Source organism: Bufo bufo, chromosome 4, assembly GCF_905171765.1.
Source record: "Bufo bufo chromosome 4, aBufBuf1.1, whole genome shotgun sequence".
NCBI lineage: Eukaryota > Metazoa > Chordata > Amphibia > Anura > Bufonidae > Bufo > Bufo bufo.
Window position 1 is genome coordinate 363,273,058 of NC_053392.1, and position 11,876 is coordinate 363,284,933.

Consider the following 11,876-nt stretch of genomic DNA (forward strand, 5'->3'; position numbering starts at 1 on the left):
CGCCTGGCAGCCCTAAGGAGATCCCGGTACGTCACCGGAACTCCACAAAATGCCTTTGCTCTGCACGATTCAGTGTTAGGCAAAGGAGAACATTGGAGCATGAACTGCTCCGATGCTCAAGTCGGGGGGGCTGCCTGGGTGAAAATGGGGATATGTCCAGGGTTCAGCTCCGAACCTGGACAACCCCTTTAATGATGACTTATAAGGATAGGTCATCATTATCACATCAGCGAGGGTCCAAATCACAGCCGATCAGCTGTTTCAGCGAGCCGCCATGCTCACCGAAGCTCGGGTGACCGATGGCAGCTTTCCAAAGACAGCACAATACATCGTATAGTGGCAGTGCTTGGTATTGCAGCTCAGCCCCACTGACTTGAATGGACTGAGCTGCAACTAGGCCATATGACTGATGTACAGTGACATCACAAGGCCTAGGAAGAAGCCGCGGCGCTCAAGGCCCCTTCTAACAGCTGATCGGCGGGGGTCCCGGGTGTTGCACCCCACAGATCTGATACTGATGGATAAGTCATAAATATCTTTTCCTGGACAACCCCATTTAAAGTATGGCATCATATGAAAAAATTGAATAATATAGCATCTTCGCAATCTAACCTAATCTACAACCCAAAACACAATCAGCTCCCTTCTTCCTGTCCGCTACTATATTGTAAGACTTTTTCCACACACAGGGCATATTTTTCATTGGTTTGATTATGAAACTATGCGGCATTGTTCTCTCATCTCTCATTCTCCCTAGAGTACGTCATGCACTTATGTGGGAGGAAGTAAGTGCGGCCTCGCCCAAACCAAGAGAATCTCTATATATAGCAGTGTAATCTGGGCAGGGAATGAAGCTGTGACTGGCTAGGCCAGGGGCACATGACGGGTAATATCTGCTGTGGGTCAGGTGAGCTGCCTGAGCTGAGATAATAGGAGATCCTGTGATGCAGCTGTAAAGGTCTCTGGTATGTTCAGCCAGTCTGCTCCCCGTACTAGGACTATTCAGTGCATGAACTTTGTACGATCAGATTTACCGGACGGTAAATACCTGAATTGCAAGTAGATTTGCTTACCCTGAAATATGGCCTAAATATATAGCTGTAGTGGCAGAGCTGAAGTCATGGATGGGGACAGTATTGTTTGTGTGGTATGAACTGTAAAGATTGTGCATTGTTTAGATCAGGGGTGGCCAACCTGCGGCTCTCCAGCTGTTGTAGGCTGATAGTTGTAGTCAGTCTGGGCATGCTGGGAGTTGTAGTTTTGCAACAACCAGAGAGCCTCAGGTTTGCCATCTTTGGTTTAGATATTTCAGTAGGTTTACTGGAAGTACTATGCTAAACCACATAATCACAATGTGTCACACTACAGCTCTGCTACAACTGACTCTTCACAGACTTCTGCACCATCTGCAATGCCTGATTGATAGGGGTTCAACCACCAGGACCACTACCAACACCAAGGGGCTACTGAGCGTTACTGACTTGGATAGGGTTGTGTTGTATTCTCTGCCACAACTGCCGCAATCCGAATTCTGACACTGTGCCACATTCTGTTTTATACGTGAAATCCTCGTGGTTTTTCTTTGTTGGAAAACTGTATATCAAAATTGTGAATTTCAGCCATGTTTCTGTATCAGTTTTTTTGCATCCTGTTTGCCCTTTAAAGGGTTTTTGTGTCACCAGAATTAACCCTTTTAAACTGGCTGACATTAGAGATGTGCTAATGTCAGCAGAATCTAACTCTGCTATTGTTATGTTTATTGATGCCCCCCTTATAAATCATACGAGTGTATTACTGTACTGCGGCGGCGGCACAAAGTGCACGGCGTCATAGCAACCAATGACGCCGTGCGCTCCTGCACTAAGCAGGATGCCAGTCCAGTATCTCACGGAGCGTGTTCCACGGACGAGTGAATGAGGCTTTACTGCACAATTCTTACTCTTGTTATATGCAAATTAGCTCATTCCAGCTCCTGCTGCCGGCCCTGTGTGCTCGGTAAACGGCACGACACATGCGCGAGATTTACCCAGCACACAGGGCCGGCAGGAGAAGACGAACGCTAGTCCTGTCAATCAAGGACGGCAGGGCGTGACATGAGGTGGGAGACCGGAGCCTCTAGGAGCAGGAGCAACGCCCCCCCCCCTTCTCCTAGAGGCTAATTTGCATACTACAAAAGTAAGAACTGTGCAGTAACGGGGGCAATAAACACAAGAATAGCAGAGTTGGATTCTGCCCTTTAAACTGATTTCATGAATTCTGCAATATTCTTTCCCTCTTTAAAGAAGTGGGCAACTATGGCTAAGACCCCATTTAGAAGTTCCAAGGGTAGGACCCTCACTGATGACCTAATTTACACAAGCAGATAACCCTATTCTAAAGGTGAATTTACACGCGCCGAGGAGAAGCCGATTGTCAGGAAGGAAATGTTCCATCACGACAGCCGGCTGCTCGCTCAGTGGAGAAAGCTGCATTTACATGGAGTGATGAGGACAAGTGATGGCGACTGCTATCCCTTGTCCTCACACAGCTGCATTGCTCCTGGGCAGCAGATCGCTGTTTAGACACCACAGTCTGCTGCACATAATTTACTTGTCTGCACGAACAATAGTTTCACCCAATGAATAAGCAGTTTGTTTGTTCATTTGGTGATCGGCAGCAGGTTTAGGCCTCGTCCACATTTCCGTTTTTCGCTGACGTGTGCTGTCCGCATTTTCCACGAATAGCACACGTACCCATTGATTTAACTGTGTCTGTTCACGGAGTCATGCACTACTTTGATCCATGATGCGGACCAAGCATGCCCATGAAAATCACGGACACAACAATGATAGCATCCGTGATGCGTCTGCTTTTCACTGAAGACTAATAGCAGATTCCTTGGAAATTCATTTTCAGCTGAGCAACGTAAGTGAATTACGGATGACACATGGGTGGTAAAAAATGGACACACGGACCAATCACGGACATCTTCACAGATGAAACACGTACGTTTTTTTTTTTCACGGACATGACACTGACACAGAAATGTGGACGAGGCCTTAGATGGGCAGATTGTCGGGAACGAGTGTTCACAGGAATGTTCGTTCCCGATAATCTGCCCATGTAAATCCACCTTAAGAGAAACGAGTGCGCACTCAGCTGATGTTAAACATTTGATGTAGATTGTGAGAATAATCTTTTTTGCAAACGTACAACTAATCGCTGATCGTTACGTTGTGGTCTGTAAATATGACTTGTCTGATCACATTATTAAAAAGGTAACAAAACATTGAATTTAGAATGGTTATTTGGTATAAGACATTGTAAGTCACTGTTAGTACACTTTATTAGTTATAACACAAATTAAACTAGGGCAAAATTATCCCTATTTTTCTACTCACTACTAGTTTGCTATTAAAATTAAGGGAGGGGGGGAATGACAAATTCGCCTGTGCCAGTTTTCTGGCATTGAAAGGATGCAAAACCTGGTTTGGCGACTTTTTAAAATATCATAGCTGCAACTGCCATTTTTATGACGTCCTAGCCAGTTTCCGAAAAGGTGGTGTGTTGAGGGTGTTGCATGGGTGGGGCTTTCGGCTCCGCGAAATGTATCATCATTTAAGCCAGAAACTGGCAAACTGACTGCTAAAGGAGGCAGTTAATTTATAACGAGGCCCGCGTCTTGTCATAAATTAAATGCCTCCTCTGGCAGTGCAGCACACGCCGGTCCTGATAAATCAGGGCCTTAGGGTTTAATAATACCAGTAAAACCGTAATCCTAAACTTAAATGCCTCACTCAATAAAAATTGTTAAAAGTATCTGATGACTGAGCCTACTCACTGAGTGCAGTTATATGTGACTATGCTAGCGGCCACCTGCCCAGACATAATACAGTATCCTGCTATTTCTGTATCTTACATGCGGTATATACAGTACGCTAAGCTTATCTCACTGGCCCAGCAAGTATGCAGATTGATGTTGATTAGATGCTTCACACACTATGTGGATTGACAGGCTTGCATCAACGGTCCAATATGTGTGCGGATTACCAATGCTACTGTGTTTCACATAAAATATATCTATAACACTATAATGCTATAGCACAGAAGGGCAGGAATGAGCACTTTTCCATTTGGCTCTCCAACCAAAAGTAATTTTTTACACAACCTACGTTTTAGAGACTATTACAACCTGCAAGCATTTTTGTGGCGTCCAGAAATTCCCCCATCCCAGTTGGTCTCCATGATGTTCTTGTATAATGTAGGCAGAGGTGTAGCTAGTGAGGGTGCTCGGTGGGGAGGGGGGGCAGGTGGACCTGGGCCCATGTTTATGGTGTGGGGCAGGGCAAATAGTTCGCAGGATGCCGACATAGTTGAAGCCTGTGTTAGAGCAGGGACCCAAAGCCTTGTTGTCCTACCACTCTGTCTTGTAAGACTTATTTCACAAAAGAGCATTTTCCATCTGGATGCGGTCTGTTTTTACAGTAATAGCATCTGGACTTAACCCTGACCCATTTATTTCAATGTTTTTTTAACATGACCATTGTTTTTCACTGAGCATCTGTTCATTCAGGAAAAATCACAGCATGTTCTACCTTCAGGAGTTTTTCATGCAGGACTGCTCCATTTAAGTTAAAAAAACAAAACAAAAAAAAACAACAGCATATGAAAGGCATCCACATTAAAGGGGTTTTCTGAGATTTTTAATACTGATGACCCATTCTCCTATCAGTATCTAATCGGTCTGAGATCCCCATTGATCAGCTGTTCGAGAAGGCAGCAGCACTCACAGTAGCGCCGCCACCTTCTCTCAGCTTTTCTTAACCCAGGGATGACACGTTCATCAGTCACGTGGCCTATGTAGTGCTCAGCCCCATAGAAGTGAATGGGGCTGAGCTGCAATACCACAGCACAGCTTCTACACAATGTACCGCGCTGTGCTTCGTGAGCATGGAGATGGCCGCAGTGCTCACAAGAGCGCCTTTGCCTTCTTAAACAGTTGATTGGCAGGGGCCCCAGGTGTCAGGCCCCCACCAATCATACACTGTTGACCTATTCAGAGGATAGGTCATCAGTATTAAAATCTCAGAAAACCCTTTTAAGTCTGCTTTCACAGCTGGTTGCTGTCTTCAGTTATTCTTCACACGCTTGAAAAACGGATTTAAAATACAGTAGATACGATCCTGATGGAAAAAACTACAAAGCTGGTGGTCAATAATAAAGATCGGCTTTTTACTCTGGTCTTTGTTTCCCCTTTGCGCCTCTTTCTAGGTGTAAATATTGGCAATTCTGTTTTCCCGCCTCTGCCCCAAGTTTACACAATGGTGCAAACACGCCAGTGCGATAAAATATTGTCGCATGGACATTTAAAAAGTACCACTGATATTTTCTTTATTAGGTCACAGAAAACATTAATACGATTATTCGCTTATGTGCCTGGGCCTTAATGACAGGCCATGAACGAAAAGAACGATAATCCCTTAATTTTCCGAATTTTATTTATTTTTTACTGATGAGCCATCCTCAGTATCTGATTGGTGGGGGTCCGACACCTGGGACCTCCGCCGATCAGCTTTTCAAGAACGCAGCAGCGCTAGAAGTAGCGCCGTGGTCTTCTGTCTGCTTTTCCTAGGCCGAGTGACGACATGCTCATGTGTCATGAGTCCCAGGAGCAGCTCAGCCCTATCCGAGTGAATGGGGCTGAGCGTGATACCAAGTACAGCCGCTATACAATGTACGGCGCTGTGCTTGGTAAGCTGCGAGAAGGCACAGGAGCACCGCTGCCTTCTCAAAACAGCTGATTGAGGGTCCCGGGTGTTGGACCCCCACCAATCACCTATCCAAAGCATAGGTCATCAGCATAAAAATCTCAGAAAACCATTTTAATTTAGTCGGAAGTGAACCTTACACTTTGATACAACTGCTGGTTGTTATTTATGAGTGCTTCAGATTACTTTTTACTGTTTGTGAGAATAGGTATGAATATGGATGCTTGAATAGGCCACAGACATTGTATCAGCGCCCTCTACTGGTAATATGGCAATCTGCTATTTTTTGCTACACTGTTGCCATTTTTGTCAGTTCTCAGTAAAATAAACCTTAAAGCAGCAGTCTGAGATTTTTTATGGTGGCTTTTGTTTGTAAACTAAGATACAGCAGAGAATCACATTACCAGGTCCTTTACTGCAGGTCAGGGGAAGATTGGGAACTTAAAGTGGCCCTAGAAAAAAAATCTAAAAATGTCAGTGGGAATGATGCAAAAATACAACGGGCTACCCCTTTAGAAAATAGAGCACAGCACTACAACCCTATAATCAACTCTATAGTCAAATATAGAACATCATTATTATACAGTTGTGTTCAAAACAATAGCAGTCAGACATCACTAACCTGATCAATCACTGTTTTTGGTAGAAATTATATTTTTACATGGCAAATAATTTACTAGCAGGTGTAGTAGAGTAATAGAAATCCAACAGACCCAACAGTCATGACATGTATGCTGCTGATTCTGTGTAATTGAATCACTAATTGAAAGGGGCATGTTCAAAATAATAGCAGTGTGGAGTTCAATGAGTGAGGTCATTCATTCTTTGAAAAACAGGTGGCAATTATTGCCCTTATTTAAGGAAGGAAGACAGAAAATGCTGGTTACAGTGCATTTCTCTCTGAAACCTGAGGAAAATGGAACGTTCCAGACATTGTTCAGAAGAACAGCGTACCTTGAGTAAAAAGTTGATTGGAGAGGGGAAAACATGTAAAGAAGTGCAGAAAATGATCGTCTGCTCAGCTAAAATGATCACAAATGCTTTAAAATGGCAACCAAAACCTGAAAGACGTGGAAGAAAACGGAAATCTACCATTCGAATGGATAGAAGAATAGCCAAAATGGCAAGGACTCAGCCAACAATCAGTTCCATAAGATCAAAGAAGGTCTAAAGTTACCTGTGAGTACTGTTACAATTAGAAGATGCCTATGTGAAGCCAAGCTATCTGCAAGAAGCCCCCGTAAAGTCCCACTGTTGAAAAAAAGACATGTACTGAAGAGGTTACAATTTACCAAAGAGCACATTGACTGGCCTAAAGAGACATTTTGTGGACTGATGAAAGTAAGATTGTTCTTTTTGGGTCTAGTGGCCGGAGACAGTTTGTCAGACGACCCCCAAACACTGAATTCAAGCCACAGTACACTGTGAAGACAGTGAAGCATGGTGGCGCAATCATCATTATATGGGGATGTTTCTCATACTAAGGTGTTGGGCCTATTTATCGCATACCAGGGATCATGGATCAGTTTGAATAGATCAGAATACTTGAAGAGGTCATGCTGCCTTATGCTGAAGAGGAAATGCCCTTGAAATGGGTGTTCCAACAAGACAATGACCACAAACACACCAGTAAACATGCAACATCTTGGTTCCAGACCAACAAGATTGACGTTATGGAGTGGTCAACCCAATCCCCGGATCTTAATCCAATAGAAAACTTGTGGGGTGACATAAAAAATGCAGTTTCTGAGGCAAAACCAAGAAATAGAGAACTGTGGAATGTAGTCCAATCATCCTGGGCTAGAATACCTGTTCACATGTGCCAGAAGTTGGTTGACTCCATGCAACACAGATGTACAGCAGTTCTCAGAAACAGTGGTTATACAACTAAATATTAGTTAAGTGATTCAAAGGAAAACAAAATCTTCAAACATTTTTCAGTTAATATAGTGAATGAGTTTGTAAAGAATACAAACACTGCTATTTTTTTGAACAGTCTAATATTCACTTTTCACAAATTTTATATATTTTTCTTCATGTTTTGATATGGAATAGAATGTGTAGTGTTCCCAATGCATTTGCGTGTATGGAAATAAAAGCTATTAGAATGATTTTGAGCTTCATTCACTTTTTTAAACACACTGCTATTATTTTGAACACAACTGTATATAGAGCCCTGTAGTGATACATCAAGGCCAGTCATTACATGTATAGTGAGATATAGAACACCAGAATTATATAGACAGCCCTATACTGATATCTAGATAGATTATTAAATATACAGCCCTATAGCAGTACACTTCATCCTATATGTGAGCTTGTTAACCAAGAGGAAGAGCGCTATTATGTTATGTCACCATCAGTGATGAGTGGCAGGGGCAATATTCGAATTTGCGATATTTCACAAATATTTGGACGACTATTCGTCATACATTCGCAAATTCGAGATCTCCAGTCATTATTTTCTTGATTGCAAAAATCGTCAATTGGAAAATTCGCGATCAATACTACTCCTAAAGTCAAAGATATTGCAGCCTTCTCATTGGCCCACAAGCAAGAAGCACTGAGGGATCATGGGTACTGATGAAAAAAAAATCGAGAATATTCGCAATTGCGAAGATATAGCACTATATTCTAGATATTCACAAATTCTCGAAGTGCCAATATTCACGATAAAAATTTGCGATTAGAATATTCACGATCAACACTAGTCACCATGCAGAGGTTGTGGCTCAAACATAGACTATGCCTGTTCTGTATGGATGTTGAGCAGTACTGGTGATGCCACATCATGTGCTGCTTTATGGGTCTTCATTGACAAACAGGCCTTTTTTGGGAGGCAGTCAGCCTCATGATGTCATAACCTAACTAGCCCATGGGGATTTATCCTAATGGCCAATCCACCCCTGCTTCAAGATAATGAACTCCGTTCCTGGCTGCTGTTGCATTTTGTGACCTGCAGTCTAATCACCAGTTCTCCAGCATCTGCTATCCAGAATTATGTTTCTCTACGCAAGTCTATGAGACTCACATTGAGTTCTGGCTGACACAGCAGATGCTGTAAGACTCCAGTGATCCTACTGCAGATCCATGATGCAACAGCGGCCAAGAACTGAGTTCATTATTCTGATATCAAGAGGCTAGTAATGTGATTCACTGCAGTAGCAAATCCTCCTCTAGTGCTTCTTTAATCTTTGTATAATTAAGTTATGAAAATCCATAGAGATCTAATAATTCTCATACCTAAGACTTCGCTATGGTTTAGGATGGCACTATTGTTTTTTTTACATTTTACCTACACTGATACAGGACAGTGAACTATTAGGTTAGGGGAGAGGTTTGTGGTGCTAAGATGGTTAGTGCACAGAGGACTGTGGGAACTGCTTATGAGCACTGAACCCGGACATAAGCTCCCCTTCACTCCTTTAAGCATGTACAATAGGAGTATCGGAGCATTTCTTTGCTCAGATGCTCCCCTTGCCTTGCGCTTCATTGCGCAGGGCAAGGTCTGTTTGTTGTGAGCCGGTGATGTACCGGGCTTCACAACATTATGCTAGGCGGAGACTTCACTAGTAACCGCCTCTAAAACAGCCCAGAACAGTGCTATACACTGCCCATTTATGCCGGTGACTTCACTGGGCTCTCTGCTAGGCGGAAGTCTCCGCCTAGCATAGTGTTGTGAAGCCTGGTATATCACCGGCTCACAACAAACAGACCTTGCCCTGCTCAATGCAAGCGGAGCTTGAGAGCAAGGAAATGCTCGGATGCTCCTATCCTACATGCTAAAGGAGTGAAGGGGAGCTTATGTCCGGGTTCAGCCCTGAACCCGGAAAACCCTTTAAAAATTTTTGGGGGAACCCCTAATGCTAATTTTACACAGGGCAAGTATGGTAAGGGAAAACCGGTTCACGTAAAATGGCCAGACTTCCCAGACAGCCATGGCTTGGCTTACCAAACTCACTCCATCATAATGATTTATGATGCTCTAAGTTCCAGCCCAAATTAGGGTCTACTGTTTTGTACAGGACAGCAGACTCACGGTCAGGCTGAAACTCACAACATCACAAATCACTATGATGCACAGAATTTGGCTCCGATAAATCGCGGTTGCTCCAGAAAATGCAACTGTCACTGTGTTTCATAGACCCCACAAGCTCATGTGAAATTAGCCTTATGCCATTTCTGTCTCACAGAAGCTTGGTATAGTACTTGTCCAGAGCTATAATTTGGCACAGATATAGTTACTGCTTTGTAAAAAGTCTCTGAGCCGGCTGAAATCAGTTTTCCTTCCCTATTGTAAAAGTCACAGGTCTTGTTGTTGATGTTTTCCCGGGAACCCCTTGCTGACTAACAAACCGAGAGTAGACAAACTGAAAGTAGATGAAAATAACTTTTTATTACTCAATGATCAATAAATGTTCACACAAGATTACATTACAAACCAATAGTACAAATGACCACAAGAAACTTTGTAATATGTCTTGTCAGTGAGAACTATCTACTTTTCATGTTATTAGCTGTTTACCTCTCCCCTCCCCACTTACTAATTGCTTTTCATTTAGAAAAATGCTTTAATCCCATCCTAGACAGAAGCAGATCCACAGGAGGGTCATATTACACATTAATGCTGATATGATAAGTCTATAGAGATAGAAGGAGTGAGTACAAGCACACACAAACAAGCAGACTGCTGGAGCTACATGAGGCTGAGGTATAAACTTCCTAAAAGCTTTATTCACAGCTATATATATATATATATATATAAAAGTACTTCTCTGTAATGTCCTCTATGATCCTAGGGCTGCCTCTGAGTGAATTAGCCAAGGTTAGGAAGCCGATTCTCCTTTACTTTCTGTGTGCAGTGGATGGCATCTAGTCTCCACCCACCATCTCTGGGAGAACTGCAAACTAGACATTCACTATGCACAGTGAGATACTGCTAAAAAAAATCCCAGATACAAGTGATATGATGGCCAGAAACAGAGTAGATCCTGAAAGTAGGGCAATATACCATAATTAAAAAGGTTTATACTTCTCTTTTTTGCATCCAGTCTTTATTTGGTCTTCAAAACACTGATGCAGAATACTGTCCAAATACGTAATGTGTGAATAAAACCATAGGAAACATTTCACTCCGTGTCTGGTTTGTATACTTGCTGGTAACTATAGAAGATCCTATCTGAGGAAGAATATTTTTGCTTGAAAAAGGTTTTCTGCTTTCAACTGAACAGACACACTCTAGTCCTTGACTTAAAAGATATAACATTGATCAAATGGCCAATGGAATGCAGCCTAACTTTTTGATATAACGTACACCTACAGGATTTGACCTCACTGCCTTCAATTTGTCATGCCTAATATCTACTTAATGTTCTTACACAGCACATGACTACAACTGACTGTAAACCAAATGATGGATGAATTCAGACAGAAAAGCAGAGCAGAAGGGAATGAAATCAACAACTCAGTGGGAGCTCTAAAGAACTCATGGCAAATCTGGGCAAAGCAGCATGCAGATTATCAGAAACAGAACCCTTTCAGCAACGTCATACAGCCTGGCACTGCCCATCTTGACACTAAGGATACAGAGTATGGCAAACCCAAAGCTGGCACCCTTACAGAGAAGAGAGGAAAAGATGCTCATAGGCACCTTGGCAAGGAAGTAGAGGAACTGTGTCAGGTCATAAGAAATATTGGGGTAACCGCTGAAGATGGACTGACTAGAGTCACCTTTGGAAAGCTGTTTGATACTTATGTGACTATCTCGAATAAACTTGTAGGGGTTTTATTGAGAGCCAGGAAACATGGGCTGCTGCACTTTGAAGGAGAGATGCTATGGCAAGGAAGAGATGACCACGTTGTTATTACACTGCTAGAATAAAATAAGAGTGATTATATTAGAAACTTTATTGTAACAATAACTGAAGGCAAGTCATTGTAAAGAATCGCTCCTAGGAGCAACCCCTTTATAATTTACACTGGGTAAATGGGGTAGAACCATTAAAAAGTTTTAAAAAAAGCTTTCAGAGAATTCCATAAAAATGCATAGAGAAACTGACATCCAGGCCACACAGAGCTTGTAAGATTCAGAGCGTAGATCATGTTGTGAAAGTATGTGAATAAAGTGCT

At 42.6% G+C, this 11,876-nt stretch overlaps 1 protein-coding gene across 3 annotated transcripts; it reads left to right on the forward strand.

Moving 5' to 3' along the window:
* The first annotated feature begins 862 nt into the window (after nucleotides 1-862).
* LOC120997058 (actin-binding Rho-activating protein-like) lies at nucleotides 863-11,876 on the forward strand. Of its 3 annotated transcripts, none has more exons than XM_040426969.1 (2): nucleotides 863-907; nucleotides 11,130-11,876. In XM_040426969.1, the coding sequence occupies exon 2, from the start codon at nucleotides 11,158-11,160 to the stop codon at nucleotides 11,626-11,628; it is 471 nt and encodes a 156-aa protein (XP_040282903.1). In that variant the 5' UTR covers nucleotides 863-907; nucleotides 11,130-11,157; the 3' UTR covers nucleotides 11,629-11,876. The 3 variants fall into 3 exon arrangements, 2 of the variants coding, with proteins under 2 accessions (XP_040282903.1, XP_040282904.1); XM_040426970.1 differs by having other exon boundaries at nucleotides 871-965; XR_005778056.1 differs by lacking the exon at nucleotides 863-907 and adding an exon at nucleotides 988-1,040.

Bases quoted from the DNA above. Each gene is read 5' to 3' on its own strand.
- LOC120997058 (XM_040426969.1), top strand. From the start codon at position 11,158: ATGATGGATGAATTCAGACAGAAAAGCAGAGCAGAAGGGAATGAAATC.